General features: G+C 33.5%; 1 protein-coding gene across 1 annotated transcript in view; it reads left to right on the top strand.

The window, feature by feature from the left end:
* Nucleotides 1-21,869, top strand: part of PPP1CB (protein phosphatase 1 catalytic subunit beta) — a 62,018-nt gene that overhangs the window by 19,052 nt on the left and 21,097 nt on the right. The window contains exons 2-4 of the mRNA XM_074209797.1: nucleotides 11,655-11,786; nucleotides 13,895-14,125; nucleotides 16,284-16,388. Coding sequence (XP_074065898.1) covers nucleotides 11,655-11,786; nucleotides 13,895-14,125; nucleotides 16,284-16,388 — 468 coding nt within the window. The remainder of the gene's footprint in view (nucleotides 1-11,654; nucleotides 11,787-13,894; nucleotides 14,126-16,283; nucleotides 16,389-21,869) is intronic.

The following is a 21,869-nucleotide window of genomic DNA, read 5'->3' as shown; positions in this document are numbered from 1 at the left end:
TCACAGAATAAAAATAATGTCTCAAGCTTAATATTCTTGTTAGATATGGCACACTAGGCAGAAGCATTATTTTTCATCCTTCCTTTTTTGTCAATTCTAATTGCCCTTTTTATTGATTAATACTTTTCTTTAAATCTTCGGCTTTTTGAAGAGTTACATTATTTTAGAAAATGTTTAGTAGTTCAATAGTCAGTATAGTGAAATCAAAAACTTTTTAAAATTCCTAATTTTCCCAAATACTTTTAAGTAAATTTTATGGAACTATTTTGTTTATTTTCTAATAGTCTTTCATTTTTTCTTTCTCGAGAGTCATCCTTGTACTAATAAGCAAAGAATATAAGATGGGAAAGAAAACTGACCTAACACATTGTCAAAACCCATTTGTTCATAGCAAAGAAGTGTCTTGAAGGACCTTCTCTTTTCTCTTTAAGACAAATTTGGTAATAATTTCAAGTCATTCATACTGAATTGCTCTGTTTACTTTTCATTAAATTGTTATTGTACTTTTTCCCATGATTCTATAATATTACTTTGTCTAAGTCTTTCCTTGTTTTTCTTTTTTTGTCTTTATCATATGCATTGTTTCTTACACACAATATTTGATAAACCACAAAATATAAATTACTTAGGGGAGGACAAGTTGTATGTTAGAGCCAGCTCTTATTGACAAACTAAACACTACAAATCAAGAATTGAAGTATTGTTTTGGTGATGAAGTAAAGGCTAATAATATAGATTAAACTTTAAAGTGACCTGAATATCGAGGGTTATGCCGTAGGAAAAGTAAATCAAGTACTATTCACAGCTGTGATGGGGGAGAAGATGTAAGTGCTCAAAGATAAAAACTTTACACAAATACAATCAATAGAGTTAAGATTAAAAAGGAAGCATTGAGAATGTAGTACCATTGCATCTAATTTTCATCAATATATCTTGAATATCAAATTCGTAGCAGACACCAAAAACGTCTGCTAAGAATTTGTTATCCAAAATATATAAGGGGAAAATTAGAAGTAACGGAGGAGCAATACGGAAGTATAGAAATGGGTGGAACTGAGTGCCATGTGAAAGGTAAAGGGTGATCTAGTTTGACTGGACCATATAGGAAGAGAAGTAATAATGCTGAAAAGATATATTGGAGTTCCTTGTGGAAGACGAGCTTTAAATAGTAATGGGAGTTTGTATTTTATCCTAGAAGCAACAGGGAGCCAATGCAGTTTAAGGAGGGATATATATTGTCAATTCTACATTAAAGAGAAGTAACTTTGGAATATGTATTCATGATTGAAGCAGAGGAATTTATTACTAATAAAGCAAAAAAGAAAACAAAACAGATTTCTGTAAAATTTGCATAGATAGAAAGCGAATTGTCTGTCTGATTTCTGGTAGTCAGTCTGTGATTAGTCCAGCCGTTCTGGAAACCATTATACTTAATAAACTAATTAAAATGTGTGTTTGATCCAAAGATCTCACTGCTAGGTATGTATGCCTAAAATATCTGATAAAAAGAAAGATTTCACATACACAAAAAAATTACAGAAAACTTTTTGAAGTAGCAAAGAATTGAAATATAAAGTAGATGCCCATCAATTGGGAATAACCAAGTTGTGATACTTGAATATAATCAAATTTTACAATGAGGTAAGCATATTTATCATTATCTAGGTGGGAAAAAATCATGTTTTTATTCGTGTTTCAGGTCCTCAGGTGAAAAATAACTTTTCCAATAAACCAGTTTTTTAAACTTAGCTTTAGTTTTCCAGTTTATAAGTTTTTGTTTCTTTTTCCTCTTCCCTTTGAGAAGAAAAAAGGAACAATAAAACCTTTATAATAAACATAAATAACTACTATCTTTTGTTTGACATGATTTTTGCTTGCGTTCACAAGAATTAACACACTTTTAAAAATTCATCATAAAGCCATGAGTTCTTAACCTGAGGTCAATGAATTAAACTTCGCTTTGATAGCTTCCTTTTAAGTTTTTTTCTTTACAATCTTATAAATTTAGAAGTAAAATCATCAGTCAAACATTTAGTACCTAATGTACCAAGGAAGTTTCATTTTCCTGAGTTCAAATCTGGCCTTAGACATTGACTAGCTGTGTGACTGGCCAAGTCCCCTAACCCTGTCTACCTCAGTTTCCTCAGCTGGAGAAGAGAATAACATACCCCTCCAGTGTTTTTGCCAAAACTCCAAATGGACAGTGGGGGCTCAAACAGGACTGAAATGAATGAACAGCAACAATTGTGTACCAGGTACTGTGCTAATCAAGGGTGATACAAAAAGAGTCCCTTACCTTCCAGGAACTTATTATAGGAGAGGCAACATGCAAACAAATTTATACAGAGTGCTATACGGGATAAATAGAAAACAATTAACAGGGAAAAGACACTAGAGTTAAAAAGGAGTTGGGGAAGGCTTCTCATAGAAGAGGGATTTTAGTATGCTCTTAGAGGAGGTCTGTAGTCATATTGGAGGAGGGGGAGAGATAGGAGAGACAGCCAGATAAAATGCCCAGATCTAAAAGGTGGAGTATTTTGTCTTGTTCGGTGGATCAGCCAGGAGGCCAAGCTGGATTAAAGCCTGTGTATTGGGGGAGTAAGGTGTAAGAAAACTGGAAAAATAAGAGAGGAATGTGTTAGGATTGGCCAAACAATATTTTGTATTTGATTCTCAAGTAAATAGTAAGCCACTGGAGGTTATTGAACCTAGGGGTAAGGGGAAAGACAAGATTAGATATACACTTAGGAGAAATCACTTTTTAACCACTGAAGGACAGATTGGAGTAGGAATAATCAACAGGCTTTTGGAATAAACTAGGTGTAAGGTGATAATTGGTAGCAAGTGTCAGAGGAGAGATAAGAGTATATTCAAGAGATATTTTAAAGGTGAAATTAAGTCTTGGCAATATTGAGGGGTAACCCAGATTTATTCCTAGATTTTGAGCTTGAGAGACTGGGAGGATGATTATGTCCTCAACAGGAATGGGAAGGTTAGGAAGGTAGGAGAATTTAGGCAGAAAGACAAGTTTAAGACATAGTGAGTTTTTGGGGGTGGCTAGGTGGTGCAGTGGATAAAGCACTGGCCCTGGAGTCAGGAGTACCTGAGTTCAAATCTGGCCTCAGACACTTAATAATTCTCTAGCTGTGTGGCCTTGGGCAAGCCACTTAACACCATTTGCCTTGCAAAAACCTAAAAAACCCCCAAAAAACAGTGAGTTTAAAATATCTACCAGGAGCAGTCAAGTGGTGCAATGGATTAGAACACTAGCCCTAGAATCAGGAGGATCTGAGTTCAATCTGGCCTCAGGCACTTAATTAACTAGTTGTGTGACCTTGGGCAAGTCACTTAACTCCTTTGTCTTGCCAAAAACAACCCCCCTAAAAAAGATTTCTACCAGACATCTAATTTAATTTGCCTAAAAGACTATCTTAGAGAATAGAGATGATAATTAAATCCATTGGAGGAGATATGATCACTTAGCTGAAGTAGTTGAGAGGGAGAAGGGAAGAGGGCCCAGGCCGGACAGAATCCTATGGTTATCTGTGTGTAGTCAGGAAAAGGATACAGCAAAGGAGACTGAGAGGGATGGAATAAGAGAGTATCAAGGAGGAGAGATTGAACAACTAGGTCAAAGGGTAGACCAAAGATCACTGGATTTGACAACTAAGAAATTATTAGTAACTTCAGAAAGAGCAGTTTCAGTGAAATGATGAGGTTATAGAAGCCAGATTTTATAAGGGTTTAAGAAGAGGGAGCTAATAGCAACATGGAGGTGATGATCAGCCTTAATGGACTTGCTCATTCCATCAGTGCAATAATCAGGGACAGTTTTAAGGGATGGAAAATACCATCTGTATCCAGAGAAGGAATAGTGGAGTTTAGACAAAGACCAAAGATTATTGCCTTCATTTTTTAAATTTTATTTAAGGCAATAGGGTTAAGTGACGTACTCAAGGTCACACAGCTAAGTGTTTAAGGTCATATTTGAATTTGTGTCCTGATTCAAGGCACAGTGCTCTATCCACTTTGCCACTTAGCTGCCCTTTACTGTCATTTTTTTAATTTTAATTTTTAAATTTTTTTGGAAGGCAGTGGAGTTGTGGCTTGCCCAAGTCCACACAGCTAGGTAATTATTAAGTGTCTGAGGAGGCCAGATTTGAACTGAGATACTGACTCCAGGGCCAGTGCTGTATCCACTGGGACACCTAGCTGACCCCCAACTGGTTTTTAACATTTTGAGTGGAACAGGTGGGGAGGGGGAGAGAACTGGCTTCAAGATTTTATTTATGTTGAGTTTTACAATTTTTCCCCTAATCTTATCTCCCTCCACCCACCCCCCACAGAAGGCAATTTGTTAATCTTTACATTTGTTTCCATGGTATGCATTGATCTCAGTTGAATGGGATGAGAGAGAAATCATATCCTTAAGGAAGAAACATAAAGTATAAGAGATAGCAAGATCAGACAATAAGGATTTTAAAGTTAATAGTCCTTGGTCTTTGTTTAAACTCCAAAGTTCTTTCTCTGGATACAGATGGTATTCTTCATTGCAGACAGCCCCAAATTGTCCCTGATTGTTACACTAATGGAATGAGCGAGTCCATCAAAGTTGATCATTGCCCCCATGTTAGGAAATTCATTGTGAATATCCTCATTTATTTGCTGTGAAAATGAGGTGCAAGATATTCTCGTTATCCATAGATTTTACCAGATTGCCAAATGTGGGTCCATGACCATCTATGTTCACCTGCAACAGGAGTTTTATATAGGGGTGTGTGTGTGTGTGTGTGTGTGTGTGTGTGTGTGTGTGTGTGTGTGTGTGTGTGTTATATAAACCTCTGCTGCAGGTGAATAGCCAGTTTTCCCAAATCTAACTTTATATCCTTTATTCTCTTGTTCCTTCCTTCAACATGTTTTAATTCCTGTACAATGTTTTGTAGAACTTGATATGGTCCAAAATTTTTACTACCTTGCCACTATCTGGTAATGACGCTCTCCAAATTAATACAAAGTTCCAAAAATACTTACCTTTACATATTTTAGTCATGGTGTGTGCACAGTGTTACTCTATTATTCATAGTAGCAACTTTAACATGCAGGTATCTGAGTGTGATAGTTATTCTATTTAGTATGGTATATTTCTGGGTTCTAGATTTACCATCAGCTTTGCTCTGTGCTATAGTAGTGAGTCCTTATATGTTTATTAATGGAAAAAACCAAATACTGTAATTTTCCCCTTTACTGTTAATTGGTCTAGATTTGAGAGTGGTGCAGGGATTAAAGGGAGGAACAGAGTGTGGGTAGTTCCAGAGGATCATTAAAAGTTCCTTTCAGTTATAGAAAAGAGTACTAGACGGGAGTTCAGAGATGTGAGATCTAGTTCTACCTTTGCTGCTAATAAGTTGTTTTACCGTGTACATGTCCTGTTAACCTTTTTTTGGCCTGTTTTCCTCATGAAAAAATGAACTCTTAAGTAAGTTGAGATGACAAACTATCACAGTGCACAATGAAAATTTCAAATTCTTTTCTTTGCCTCTACCTGTGAGCTGTCCTTTCATTACACTGTATTTTCTTGTCTTCTGATTCCATTTATAGAGAAAATGTCAATATTGACATGGTTTGCTTCTTCCAATAGAATAACAATTTATTAGACAAATCTCTTTTAGAATGCTAAGTTAAATTAATATTTTATATGCTTTGAATATATTGATTGGTAAAAGTACCCTCTTCTTTTTTTTCTGTCATTCTGCCACCCTACTGTGGAAACTATGCAAAACTGAAGGCTATTTTGTCATTTTTAACTGTTTCATTGTAGCCAAATAATTCATCACTTAGTTGTCATTCATCTGGTGATGAGCCTTTCCAAATTTAATAAGCCCAGTTTTCAAATCACAGTCATGTGTTGGTATCATCATCATAATTCTCATCAAAATGAATTTTTAGGGTGTCATTATTTCAATTGTTGTAACATTTTATCCTACATCAATTCATGTAGATCTATCCTTGTTTCTCAGCTTTTATCACATATAATTTTTAAAAATAGTATTTTTATTTCATTAGGTTAATTTACATTTATTTTTTTCCCAATTACATTGTTTGCAAAATTGATTCTACATTTTTCTGTCACCCTCCCTTTTCTTTTTTGGTCATAAGCCCAGTAATGAGGCCTCTGAAAGTGTATGGCCATTTTAGTCACTTAATTTGCATAATTTCAAATTACTTTCCAAAATGTTTGTATCACTTCACAGCTCCACTAGTAATATATTCTACAACCCTTCTATCATATATCATTGCCATTTGGGGGGCTCAATTTTTGCCACTTTTGCAGGGTGTGAGGTGAAGCCTCAGGTTTATTTTGAATTGCATTTCTTTTTAACTGGGTACATTTTTTTTCATGTGGTTGTGAATAACCAGCTTTTAGTTTTTATTTATCACCCTCATGTTAATGTTGTCTGCAAAAGTTTTTCATTTTCAAGTAATTAAAGTTAGATATTCTTTGACCATTTTGTCAATTGGAGAATGATTTGTGCACATTCTTGCAGACTGCTTCCCAGTAGTTTTTTTTTAATCAAATAGAATTTTCGCCCAAATAATGTTTTTCACTTTATCAGAGTTGAGTTTTATTGTTTTCTGAATCTTCCTTGTCTAGTCTTTCCTATTATTTTTCTTTTCATTAACTAGTATACCAGATGGTTTTGCTGGCTGCTGCTGTCTGAAGTCTAGAATAGCCGTTCTCCATCTTTACTTTTAATCATTTCCTTTGGTATTCTTTAATCTTTTGTTTTCCTAAATGAATTTTGCTATTTTATCAAGTTCTGGAAAATAACCTCTTTGTAATCTGGTTGATATAACATTATAAATGTAGATTAGGGCAGCTAGGTGGCGCAGTAGATAGAGAGCCCTAGCCTTGGCAGGAGGACCTGAGTTCAAATATGGCCTCAGACAATAATTACCTGTCTGTGTTGACCTTGTGCAAGTCGTTTAGCCCTGTTGCCTTGCAAAAACCAAAAAAAGATGTAGATTAAGTTTAGTATTATAGTTTTTATTTTATTAGAATGACAGTCATGACCACTATTATATTCCTCCAGTTATTTTTTAAAAATTTCTTTAATGAGAATTTTGTAATTGAAATTATATACTATTTTGTGTGTTTTGGAAGATTAATCACCGGGTATTTTATAGACTTTATAGGTATTTGGAATGGAATTTCCTTTTCTATAACTGCTTCTTGTATTTTGTTGTTATATAGAAATGCTGTTGACTTTTTTGAACATTTATTTTATAGCCTGCAAGTTTCCTTTTATTGCTGTTATCTATATTTAATTTCTTTCTCTTGTCTGTTATTGCTAATATTTTTAAAACAATATAAAATAATAGTGGGGAGATGGGACATACTTGATTGGCTCCTATTTATTGTTTTTCATTTTAAATAGATTTTCTTTGTATAATATTTTTTAAAGGTATTGCCCATACTTAAGGATTTTAAGAATAACAACTTGGTCCTTGGTGTACTTTCTCCAAGTACTTTTTTCTGCATAAAGTTGAGTTGATGATGTGATTTTTAATGTTTTAGTTTTTTATATGACTAATTATGTGGATTGCTGGTCTTCTAATGGGTTATTTTACCTATTTTGTAGGCATTCTATTTCTTTTGTTCAATTTTACTATGCATAATATATTATGATTTTAAAATTTTTCGATTTTGTTGTGATATCACCTTTGTGGTCCAGGTATTTTTTAAGTTGGGACCTATTCTTTGTAACCCAGTTTTTGATTTTCTTAGCAAAGATATGGAAGAAGTGGTTTGCCATTTCCTTTTCCAGCTCATTTATTTCCTCTCTTAATTTTTAATATCTCCTATTGTGCTTATTTTATATTTATTAATTGATTAATATTCAATTCATTAGTCTTCCCTTTTTCTGTTTGTTAATGTATGATGGCCTGTGTATGATTTTTCCCTGTGAAGGCTGCTTTAGTCACATCCCAGAAATATATTTCTTTGTTTTTTGACCTGTTCATTATCTAAGATTTCATTGTTAAGTCTTTGTTCAGGTTTGTTTTTTGTGGTCTCTGAACCAATATTTCTTTATTGCGTTATAGTCTGTAATGGATGTGTTAACTATTCATTTTTACAAATTGCAGTATCTGTATTTAGTACATAGACAATTAGTGCACAATTGAATTTCTGTAATTTTGAAAAAGTTCAGTGTTGCAAAGAAATAAGCATATTCTTTTGCTTTTTAGTTCTAGTTTTTCTAAAAATTTGTTCAGTTCTATATTTCCCCTTTGTTTTATCATTCTGTTAGACTTCTCCAAAATTGATGGAGGAATATTCAAATTTCTCTTACTATTTTGTTCCTTTGAAGCTCAGATGTTTTATGAATTTGGCTGCTAATGCGATGATGCTGGTTTGGTTTCTATGGTTTACTTGTTTATCCCACTCTTTGAATGTTTGTTTTTGCTTTGTCTGATAGCAAATCTGAAAGCAACTACTGCTGTTTTGGATTCACTTGATGCACCTTACATTTTTTTTCATCCCTTCAAGTTTATTTTATCTGTGTCTTTATTATAATGTTTCTTAGAAGCAGCAGATTTGAGGATTTTGTTTTCTCATCCAATATCAGTCTTTTTCATTTTAAATTGTTTAATCTACTCACATTTAAAATTATAAATTAGGTTTACATTTTCTTCCATATGTCTATAAAATTGGAGTTTATCTTTAGATTTTTGTTTATTCCCTATTTTTAACTGGTACATTTCCCATTTTTTCCCCTCTTACTCAAGTTGATTTTTCTCTTCCTTTCCTCCCCTCTTAACTGGTCCTGTTCATTAATTTTAAAAATCACATTCTTCACCTTTTTCCAAAAAGAATTTCTATAAGAATCTGTCTTGTTTCTGTTTACTCTGTATCCTCATTCTCTGATTTGTGACTTCTATAATTATCATGTCTCTTTTTCTTGGATGTATTCAAAGATTTCAAGGGATCTATCATAGACTTTTTCTAGGTACTTTCTGCTACTTTTCATGTTAGGGTTTACCCCTTAGATTCCCCTTTTCCATTGTTCCTCATTTTTGAAATAATGTTAATTATTTTAGGTGTCAGAGAGGACAGTGCTCAATGGTAGGACCCTTCCTTCCTCTGACAGCACTAATCTAAACCCTTTTTTTCCCCTTTTGGAACACATTATTCCATTCCCTCTTCCTTTTTCCAGTGTGTGTGAGGATAGTCTTATTTTTATTAAATGGGATTGTTAAATTTAACCACTATGTTTCTTGGAGTTGGCAGCCTTGGGTTTTTTCCTGGAGACTTCTGTGAATTCTCTCAACTGGAATTTCATTTTCAATGTTTATAAATTCAGGGAAGTTTTATTTTTTCCATTATTGTAGTATATGGGCTTTTTGGTCCTATCATGTTCTTATGTGAGACCTATGATCCTTAGGTTGTCTCTACACAGCCTGTCTTTAAGATCCATGTGTTTTGCTTATAGTGAGCTTGTTTTTTTTAATGCTATTGTTTTTTTCTTCTAGATTCACCTTCACTTATTTTTACATTTACAAAATATTCTTTTGTTTCTTTGATAAGGCAGACCATTTCCAATTTGTTTTTGTTCTGATTATTTTCACTGTGTAGAATATAAATTTTTTAAATAAATTCTTATTTTTTAACCCACTCAAGAATAGTATGTTTCTATGTACTCAAATTCCACAAGAGCTATGTTAAATCAAATATTGAATCATTTTCCTTTGTTTTAAAGTATTTTTTTCATAGATCTGGATGCATTTATTGGGGAGGAAGTCTGAAAGGGGAAGACTTTAGGGTTTCTGGCACTTCCTACTAGTCATATGGATTGTAGTTTGTCCTTGTTCTTGAAGAGTTTAGGAAGGTGGTACCATGACTTTCAAGTGAATTGTGTTGAAGGTGAAGGGGGGGTTGTACAAAGTCACCAGCTCACTTTCTCCTCCAGAGCTTTTTCTTAATATTTCCTGACTCCCTTTTGTCACTTGTGGTTTCCTTGAGGTTTGGATCTCAGTCAGCCTCCTTCCATAATGGCAATTAATTCATGGTTTAAAATAACCTAGGTTTCTGCCCCAACTTTCCTTTGAGCAAACTGACCCTAGATGGATACTGTGTCCTTTCCCTAAGGCTTGGTAGAATGTAGATACCCCCAACATGTACAGTGTTTTATCCCTCTTCCTTTGTTCCTCAGTTCTCTGACCTAGCACTAAAAGTTCAAAGACTTTTTTTATCCCCCCAGCACAGCCAGTCTACCTCTTTACAGTGCTAGTGCTTCCAGGTTGCAATTTCAGCCAGGCCTTTACTCCTGAAGGACTGTGGCCAACCTGACTGGAGACTTGAGCAGATTCTCACAGCTTGGATTTGGGGTCTTTGTGGCACTCTGTAATAAGGGAGAGGAGACTGGCATGTAGGAGTAGGTTTTTGATGCAAATCTGCGTCATGTTCTTGAATGGGAGATGGGAATGGATGCTGAGTTAACTTCATTTTCCCTCTTCATATCTAACATCCTCATTTATCCCTCACAGTTAGTACACTAGGTTCAGTTTCTTATCACCTCTTACCCAACTTATTGTAACTTTCTCCTAGTCTCCCTGCTTTCAGTCTTGTCCTTCTCAAAATCTGTTTTCCATTAAAGTAATTTTTTCAGTTAGTTTTTTTTAAGTACTTACTATGTATGAGATATGTATTGCATTGCATGCAAATGAGAATAGTGCAAGTTGTAAACTTTAAAGTGCTGTATAGATGCTAGCTAGCTATTGTTATTATGGCAGCTACGTAACACAGTTGGATAGGGTCCCAGAGCCAGCAAGACCTAAGTTCAAATCCAGCCTCAAACACACACTGTGTGACTCACCCTCTTTTCCCATTTATTTCAACTGTAAAATGAGGATAATAATAGCACCTATCGAATAGGATAGTTGTGAGGATGGGTGCTTAATAAACATTTGCCCTTTCTTTCCCTACCTTAATAAATTTCTAGATACAACTAATTACTTACAGACTAATTTTTTATATTTTCATCATATTTTTTATCAAGATTAAATGTGAAAATTAACATCCATTCATTAAGAAAATTGTTTTATCATCATTATTACTTAATAGTACTTAAGTTTGTACTTCACTTGGAAACTAGGTGGAAAGCTGTATAAATAATGTTTCTTTAAAGCCTCTAATAAGTGTTCTAATATGTATATTTGTAAATCTTCAAGACTCTTAAAGCTGATGTCAGAAATATTAATGTTAAATGTTAAGACTTGGTAGTGTGATGAAGCTTAACCACTGCTTCCTTTTCATGCTGTTCTGTTTCCTAAAACCCATTAGATTTTTGCTTGTTTCTGGGAGGAAAGTGATTATATCCTTATATCGTATCCCTCCTGTCTTTCTGATTCTGAGGTTCTGCTTCTCCTAACAGAGCCTGAGAATAAGGAAAGAGAGAGGCTGTCTAGGAAAAACATTTCAGTGAGCAGAGAAATCCATTGGTCATAACTATACAAATATAGCCTTCAAGTGCCACATCAGCAGGAAGCAGACTAAACAAATCTGTGTCTAATTTCCTTGAAGATATATATGGACATATGTTTTTGAAGATGACATCTAGAACTTTCATTTAAAAGACAAATCTTTTGCATTTCAGTACGAGGATGTCGTCCTGGGAAGATTGTGCAGATGACTGAAGCAGAGGTTCGAGGCTTGTGCATTAAATCTCGGGAGATCTTTCTCAGTCAACCTATACTTCTGGAGTTAGAAGCTCCCCTAAAAATTTGTGGTAGGTGGCCAACATGAATTTAACATCTTTGCAATTGTTTTAAGATCTTTACTTCGCTAAATTTATTTGCATAGGGATTTGAAGTTTAAAATTCCTTATGTAATTGTAGAAAGCAAGAATTATTCTAATTCTTTTAAGGTACAAGCATAGAATATAATTTTGGAGCTTTAAATAGACTTCAAATGATTGTTGTGTGAGTAGTTGGATGATGGTGATAGTTCTTACAGATTAAAACCAGTAAGACCTGGAACAAAGAAAGTCTATTCTTCTTTCCAGAATCTCAAAACATCGGGAAATTGAAAAGGCAGAAAAACTTTGAGCCTCTTTATCAGTAAATTTTAGTACCCCAAGAATGTCTTTTCTTTCCTATTGCTCTAATATGATCAAATGTAGACGTTTCATCAAATGATAAACATCACGTTGTTCAGGCCTTATTTTTAAAAATCTAGGTTGGTTTAGGACCTTATAAAAAACCTTTAAGAACACAGGGTTATTTCCAAGTTTTGAAGAGATATTGCAGTAGGACTTTAGTGAAAAGTAAAATTATCAATCAGTGTGGTGTACATTCTTTGTAATACTTCTGAAAAACTTTATAAGAATTCAAACATTTTCTATAAAATTAATTCCAGTTATCCTTATTGCAGATTTCCCTTAGAGAGTACTTCATCATGTTTTAATGAAAAAAGAGGGATAAGACTGTGGCAGGAGATTTGAGTTCTAGTCCTAGCTCTGCCCCTGATGACTTTGGATAATTTTTAAATCTCTTGGTCTTGGGTTTTCTCTTCTCTTCTGAAATTGAGGCAATTGAACTAGACCAAAGGCTCTTTGCCTTTTCTCAGGCATGAACTCCATTGGCACTTTGAAGCCTTTGGGCCTCTTCTCAGAATAATGTTTTAAAGTGCATAAAATACATAGGAATTAAAAGAAAACTAGTAATATTGAAATTCATTTATCAAAATGTTAAAAAAACAAAACTTAAACATCACAGGTTAAGAATCCTTAGACTAGATTTTCTCTTAAGGTAACAAGAGTTCTTACAAGTTTTTTGTTGCTATATTTCATTCTGGCAAGTAGATCTTGCACTTTTGTTGTTTTATTTGTCTTTTCCCTCTCTCTTTTTCTCTACCAGTTGACAAATCTTATTAAAATATTTTTTTATATATATAAGGTAACACAATCTTAATTAGTGTTGAGGAATTGATTCTTAAACTATCCAAAGAAAAAATACACCAACAAAGCCATCCAAAAGTAGACTGTGTTGCCTTTAAAGTACCAGTTTTCTCTCATTTAAACTGAATAAGTAGAATCACTTTTATATTGAGAATTCCTATTTGGGTGTGGTTGGACTAGACAATGGTCACTGAGGTCCTTGACAATTCTAAAAATGCTTTGATTACTTAATTGATTTGCTTCACTTGTCACATTTTACCTATTTATTCTTGAAAGGTCATAGTGTCTTTTTGACAAAAGCAGTAAAGCAGATTACTTAGTGATCTGCTATCAGGTAAGTTTAAATAGAACCCAAAAAACTGATTCATAAGAAATGTACTGTAGCTATTTTTTGTAATTTTTTTGCTTTTATAAAGACTCTTAGATTTGTCTTGTTTTTGCTTAAAAAGGTGAGTTTAATCAGTCTCAAAAAATAAACTCAAATTTCATTTTCCAAGTTGGACATCTACTTGTTAAAGTAATTTGACTTTGATGCAGAAAATGTGAATAACTTTTATGTTTATTTGATTAAACATTTTTGTATAAAGAAATATATTGGAAAAAAAGATCTATTATGTTTGTGGGTTTTAGAATTTGATAATGACTGCTTGTTTATCTATAGAAGGATAGAATAAATATTCAGTATTAGGATTATTTAATACACATTTCACTTTGAAAACCTTTCTTTTTATTTAGCAGTGGGCCATTTGAAAGTAATCTTTGTTAGGGCAGTTCACTTGAACATAGTATGACATTTTACTCTGCCATGGTAATAAACAGGATTTCATGAGGTACAAGAATTAAACTCTTCCTAAATAGATTAATAAAACAAAAATCTATTTCTTAGTATCTTCATATTACATGACTAACATGTAAAAAAATGTACTTTTAATTTTTAGGAGACATTCATGGTCAATATACAGACTTACTTCGATTATTTGAATATGGAGGATTCCCACCAGAAGCCAATTATCTTTTCCTGGGTGATTATGTGGACAGAGGAAAGCAGTCTTTGGAAACCATTTGTTTGCTATTGGCTTACAAAATCAAATACCCAGAGAACTTCTTCCTCTTAAGAGGAAACCATGAATGTGCTAGCATCAATCGTATTTATGGATTCTATGATGAATGTGAGTAAAAATTAAGGTTAATATGGGAAATTATTTAAATACTTTAACAGTTTCTGTAAACTCTACCTATTCTGGTTTATTTTTGCTTTATCACATAGTATGAGACCATGGCTTTTGAATAGAGAGTTTGAAGTTTAAGTTGGATGCCTAAAGGTAGCATATCCCTAGACAAATCACTCAACTTCATAATGCTTTGGGCCAGAAGTGTTAAACTTCTATTGTTTTTGGCAGTTCTTGAAAACTTCAGGGAAGATGCATTGACAGAATTTCCACATCAAGGAGTTCCTGTATCAATCTTTATTTTTCTGTGTCATATATACACATGCACACATGCGTAATATTGTAATAATGTACTAGGGTGATAGTTAATTGATGTGTGATTATATAATAATTTAGTATAATATATAACCCTAAAATATGTTATAACATAGTATCTATAATATTTGTTAAATTTCCCAATTTAGGATCTGTAAAATTTTTGTCAGTTACTAAATGTCATCTTTTCTCTTAAATTAAAACTTTTAAAAAAGATGTCAACTCATTATTAGGTGTCATCATTTATTTTTTCTCCTGCCTTTTGATATTTTTTGTTACATGAGATAGATCTATGGGAGAGTGAAGATGGTGGTGGGGATAACATGGAGAATTTTAAGGAGCATAAAAACAATAAAAATTTTAAACTCAGTGCTCTCTTGGTTACAAAAGAATAGAGCAGTCTTTGATTGCTAAAGTTACAAAATTATAGAATCTTTTTTTGGAGAGCAGCCTGGCAGCTTATAGCAGAGTTATAAGACTAACACTTGAACTTATTATTGATTGTAAAATTATTCCCCCAAATAAAGAAAAAGTGTTTGTTCCAATGCTCCATAGCAGTATTATATGTAAACACTTATAATTTAAAGATTCATTAATGAAGGGATAGTTAAATACATTGCAGGACATGAATAGACAATGGATGTAAGACCAGCAGATATAAAGAAATGTGTCACAATCTTTATGAAATAATGCAAAATGAACAAATTGTATCCACAAAAATGGAAATAGTATAGTCACATAGGAGAAAAAGTAAATGAGAATGAGTGAACAACATACTAATGAGAATTTTTAGGTGGAATGATTGAAAAATTATCCCTTTTTTTGAAATTAACTTTAATAGTTATGAAGTTTAGTTGTATTGATATTTGTAGGTAATCAAAGTCTTGCTGAGCAAGTAAATATTTTTCATAGCTGAGAGAATATATATATATATGTATACTGTTTATAAGAAAAGAATTTTAGTTATCAAGTACATTAGAAATATTCATTTTGCTTATATCAGAGATGCTTTGCTATATTTCCATGGTTCTTTGGTTAATAGACTTGTGTTTAAAGTAATTTTTAAGCTTTTTGGGTTGGTTACAGAAATCTTTTCTTTCAATATCATCCTCTTCTAAAATTTGCTTATTTGCTGCCAGTGGGAAGACGTGGAATTATGTATGACTGGCTTCTAGCCCAGAGATATATCTTAAAGGAAAGAAATAATCAAACATACTCTGATATAGGTTAAGTTTACTCTTACTGCTGTTAGGTATTGAAGCCAAACTATGTAAATGAAAATCTAAGAAAACCAGCATTTGGTTCCTCCCTCCTATAACCCACCTATGATTCCTTTCTTATTATTACAGCCTAGTGGCAGCTTTAAATTGAATTGCAGAGTATGGGCAGGACATTTTTTTTTTTGCTGAGGTGGCTTATGGCAAATTGCAGAAAAAAGTTTTACCACTTTAGCTTCCTTTTATACCTTGCTGCACATGCAAGTAGTAGTAAGGCATTCAAAGCAAAAACTAGCTAGCGTTTGGAAATGCTCTTTACTTGGTTCCAGATTTAAACTTTGTTAACCAATGATCCCATAACCATCTTCTTAAAGTAAAATAATTGGACATTCTACCAAAATCCAAATGCCCCTCCACTCCCCTCTTTTACTTCTCCCACTCCTACTCACACTACACATAATACCAGCTAGGTGTTGAAAGTAAGTCATAAACTCTTTGAATATATCCGAGACTAGATTAATTTGCCAAAAGACATTTAGAAGACATACCTTCCCTAAAGCATCTTATAACTCAATATGATCTTTATATAACTTCCTATAAACTTTTTCTATATGTTGATTTTATAGGCAAACGAAGGTTTAATATTAAACTATGGAAGACCTTCACAGATTGTTTTAACTGTCTGCCTATTGCAGCCATTGTGGATGAGAAGATCTTCTGTTGTCATGGAGGTAAACTAATAAATTCATCTTATTTAGATATCTTTTTTTGTTATTTTGGTTATCTTCCTAATAATAGAAGAATAATTAGGAAATCACACAACTGAAATTGAATCATGAGAAACAAAAATAACTTACATTTAAAAGTGTGTATTAAAAATATATTTGAGTAATGAAGTTGTATAATATATCATTATAAAATATGAAAATTCATGCCATCTTTTGGAGACTTTTTGATCTAAAGCAGCGTTCATCAAACCATAGACCAAGAGTCAAATGTAAAAAACATGCTGTATGGGGAGAAAAATCAAGTTGAAGACCAAATCTAATGGGCACTACTTTTCTAGTCCCTAACCTAGTATATTATTTGAGCTTCATTTGCAAATTACATTTTGCTCTGATCTTGTCAAGAAGACTTCTTATAGTCATCTTACTGCCGTTTCCTACTTCATCAGTCTTAATCTCATTGAAAAGAATTTTTGGTACACATGGACCTGTTAGATCTTTAGATCTAACAGATTACCTGTTGTGAAGATGAATATTGCTTTTCTGTATGACCTGTGCAATATATTGGAATATGTGACAGTTAATGGTGTGTTGTCCATCTCCGTAAGTATTGAGTACCTACTACCTTCTTTGTCTCTGGCCTCAAGGAGCTTAAAATCCATCCATTGAAAGAGAAATATAACAGTGAACTCTGAAATCTTGGAGTCATGAAGTAAATGCTTAAGAATTTCAGAAAAAGTAGAGAACAAGAAGACCTAGAATTGTTAGGGAAAGCTCATTACAGACGGCATAAAACAGGACCAGATTATGGGGGACTTTAAATACCACACAGAGGAACTTGCCTTTTATGTTCTAAGTAGAAATAATTATTCAGAGTTTTTGACTAGAGAAGTAATGTTAGATTTTTTCACAAAAAATGGGCAACAGTTCAACTATGGAGTGATGAATATCATTTTTTGGCAAAACACAGGTTAGTATAAGAGTAAAAATTGTTTCACAATAAATATTGAACCACATTATAATTTTTGTAGTACTTAGCATCCATTATTTCAGTTGGGCATCACCAAGAATCCAGTGAGATGGGTAGAAAACGTAGAGTAATGACTTACTCTAGAGGTCATGCAATTAAGCATTTGCATTCACTAGACTGCTTTAAAATCATTATTAAATATTGGATTATGATAGCACATGCACATTTGGTTGGCTGACTGTTCAACTGGATTCTTTTAAGATTATAAATTAATTTTTACTCTGAACTTAAACACCAAATAAAACACACATTTCCATATATATAAACAGAAAAAAAGACTTATATGTGAAACTGAGAATCTTTTAGGTACAACTTCCTTTTTGAAAATTTATGTAGGGGCGGCTAGGTGGCGTAGTGGATAAAGCACCGGCCTTGGAGTCAGGAGTACCTGAGTTCAAATCCGGTCTCAGACACTTAATAATTACCTAGCTGTGTGGCCTTGGGCAAGCCACTTAACCCCATTTGCCTTGCAAAAAACTTTAAAAAAAAATTATGTAATAGATTCAACTTGTAACTTTTCAAACCTGTCTTGTTTGTGATTTTAGCCTTCTTATCATTTAAAATGGGGCTGTCCAAACCTTACTTTGAAAAGGTTTTATTGCGGGGCGGCTAGATGGCGCAGTGGGTAGAGCACTGGCCCTGGAGTCAGGAATGCCTGAGTTCAAATCTGGCCTCAGACGTTTACTAATTACCTAACTGTGTGGCCTTAGGCCACTTTAAACTCATTGCCTTGCAAAAAACTAAAAAAAAAAGGTTTTATTGAAATAATAGACACTATATTTTGATTTGCCTTTTTAAGAAACTGGTTTTCAGTAAACCCACAGCAAGTTGAATAAAAATCATATTTGCAGCCCAGCATTTTGGACAGCCCTGGTTTAAAGTGGGGTGGGTGGGCTCTATTATCCTCAATTTCCTTTTCTCATCTATTCCCTCCAAATTGGAAAAAAAACATGAAAATCCCTTGTGACAAATATGCATAGTCAAGCAAAACATATTCCTTCCTATATTAGTTCTGTTAAAAGATGTACATCTCAAGGCATCTCAAGTCCAGGGATGAAAATCATACTACCCTCAAAGGGGTACTTGAGAAATCCAGTAGTCGCCAGATAGCCCAAGTAAATTTTACCTCCTTTTTTAATTCTATTGCTTATGTTTGACTAATTTTATCCTTTTTAAAAATCATGAAGTAATTATTCAATGGCAACCCTTGATTTGTTATAATTTAGCTCAGTAAAATACAACACCATTTTTCTCTTAGCCACCACTACACAGTCTAAACTTAAACTATTTCCTACTTTCTGTTCTCAAAATTCCACCCCCTCCCCCTTCTCTGGTGCCCCCCCATTTGAGAGAAGGTGGGAATGTGACTGATAAAAAATAGCAATCATATTTTAATTGTCCTCATAATTGATTGCCTCGCATCCAGCATAATTTCCCATTGTCCTGATTCATATCTGGCGGCTGGACCCAGATGGTTCTGGAGAAGGAAGTGAGGCTAATGACTTAGTATAGAACCCCCCCCCCCAAAAAAAAAAATCCAATTCATGTGCTTGTCATGGCATCACCTCCCTGATGTCATGTCCTTTGAAAATGAAGGACATGGGGCAACTAAGAGTACCTGAGTTCAAATCGTATCTCAGACACTTAATAATTACCTAACCGTGTGGCCTTGGGCAAGCCACTTAACCCCCATTGCCTTGCAAAAACTGTTTAAAAAGAAAAAAGAAAAGAAAATGAAGGGACAAACATTACTACTATCATCTTCAGGTTCCTATACTATCAGATATTCTCCATATTTCTGCTATTCTAAATGACTTCGGAATCTAGATGTTTAACTTCTACTTATTCCTTATTTCTTTAAAATTTCCTTATACCATGGGTTACCAGTATCTTATCTTGAAGACTGAGTCTGATAATTAGCAAGAATCTATAGTTCTTTACTCTTATCTAATCCCCAATCCTTGCTGGAATAGTTATTCATGCTTCTGTTCCCAAAGGAAGTGTTATGATAAATTTCTTGTCTTTGAAACTTGTAAATCATATGACTATGCAAGAGATCACTTAACCTCATTATCTACCTTAAAGTTAGAGGAAAGTACTTTGTAAACTGTCAGTTGCTATATAAATGTGAGGTATTGTCTATGTTTGGGAGGTTTGAAATAATTGAAGTGAGATTAGAGACCTGGGATGAGCTAATTTAAGGACATTATTTTTACTAAATCATCAGTAAAATAAGATGTCAAACATTGCATTTTATTTAGAGATAGAGACCTTTAATTTCATTGGCATAGGGAGGTTCCTGGATTAAGAAATTTGTCTAGAGCAAAGGGTGTCAAACATAACAAGAGTGGATAACCAAATTAAAATGTAATTGGAAAATAAATAATGAAATAAGTAAGAATATAATAAAATATAGATAACATTATGATATTATTGGCCTCAATTTCTTTCTGAGATTTTCACTCCCAGCCAGACCTCTGAAAAGTTGTATCTTGCCCAGGTATCTAACCCTAGTATGGTTTTGAGGCAGAACCGTAACCAAAGCTTTCTGGGTATCAGTGCCAGTTATCTATCCATGACACCATATTGCCTTAATTTATTTTTTAAAATATGAAAACACTTACATTTTTTAAAAAAAAGTAGCATAGTATTTTATTAAAGTTTTGAGGCTTTCTAAAATTTGCAAAAAAAATCTTTTGTTTGGGGGTTGAACTATAGGTAGCCCTTAAATCTCTTCTAATTCTGTGATTTCCTCTATTCTCCAACTCAATTACAGTACATTGTGAATTTAATATTTGCCTCATGATAAGTATTATCCTTTCTTTATGATGTAGAAATAGCCTCCCACTTGAAATAATACAATTTAGAGATAGAAAGTGACCATACAGATTGTCTAGTCAAACCTCATTGTCCAGATAAGAAATCTGGGTATTAGATTTTGGGGACTTAATACAGTTATTCCCTTCTATATTGTGGCTTTCCTCCATCAGTTTTGATATATCATGGGTCAGCATAAGAAATTAAATGGGAATTTTTGAGGAGTATTGCAGAAGACACAACAGACAACACAGAAAAATTTTAGAAACTCAGAAAAACATAAAATATATGTCCAGTATTTTATAATGTCTATATGTTTTATCTTTTAATATCATAAATACACAATTTCTTTTTTCCAAGTTAAAATAAGTAAAAAGTATTTTCCAAAAAGAACATGAAAGTCAGCAGATGACACACAAATGTAGAAATATCACATTGACCTATGTTTAGCCTATGACCAAACATTTAGCACAAACTTTAAAGTAAGTATTGTAAATACTCCATAAAAGAAAAAAGTAAATTCAAATTTCTCTTGGTACAAAGGGAAAGCCAGAAAAATTTTAGCATTTTCCAGATCTCAGGGGTGCTACCCTCCTAATCCCTGCAGTTTAGAAGGGATAACTATATAGTACTTCAAAGTTTTCACAGCATTTTAGCTCATTTGATTTTCACAACGATCCTGAGAAGTAGATACTGCTATTATCTTCATTTCACAGATGAAGAAAATGAGCCCGAAAATTGTTAAGCAACTTACTCTGGGTCGTGCAGGTCGTAAGTTGTCTAAAGCAGTATTTGGACACCAAGTCCAGTGCTCTATTACAAGTTGCTAACAAAGGTCAAACAGATTAGAAATAGCAAAATTGGTATTAGAACTGAGGATCTCAGATTCCCAAATCTGGTATCCTTTCCACTAAACGATAGGTTTAACTCAAATGCAACAGTTTTGGTGGACTTTAAAAGTAAAACTTTCTCCTTCCCTTCCTTCCTACTCTCCAAGCCTGTAAGCAATCTGATATAGGTCATAAATGCACAATTGTGTTAAAACATTGTCATATTAGTAAAGTTATGAAAGAAGAATCAACAAATGGGAAAAAAAGCAAAAAATAAAATTTAAAAAGTAAAAATAGTATGCTCTGATCTGCATTCAGACTCCATAGTTCTTTCTCTGGATGTGGATGACATCTTCCATTACAGTTGTCTTTGATCACTGTATTGACAAGGAGCACTAAGTCAGTCATAGTTGATCATCCATTTCTGTTACTGTACACAATATTCCCCTGATTCTACTCACTTCACTCAGCATCAGTTCATGTCAGTCTTTCAAGGTTTTTCTGAAAGCATCCTGCTCATCATCTTATTGAAAAATAATACTCTGTTACATTTATATACCACACAACTTTTGTTCAGACATTCCCCAATTCATGGATATCTCCTCAATGTCCAAATTTCTGCCTTGGTAGATTTTTAAAAACAATCTACCAAAAAAATTTCTATTTTTTGTGTAAACTTGTTTGGTAAAGTTTTTGCAGGGACAGTGAGTGGACTTAAAGTGTCAATTTGACAAATTCCCATGAACAGTATTGTTTGGATTATTGTTCCCAGAGCAAAAGTTGTAAAGGGAAGGAGTTAACAGCTTTGAA

This window comes from Macrotis lagotis, chromosome 1, assembly GCF_037893015.1.
Source record: "Macrotis lagotis isolate mMagLag1 chromosome 1, bilby.v1.9.chrom.fasta, whole genome shotgun sequence".
Lineage (NCBI taxonomy): Eukaryota > Metazoa > Chordata > Mammalia > Peramelemorphia > Peramelidae > Macrotis > Macrotis lagotis.
Note: the sequence above shows the minus strand (reverse complement) of the source record. Positions and strands in the feature narration are given on the sequence as shown.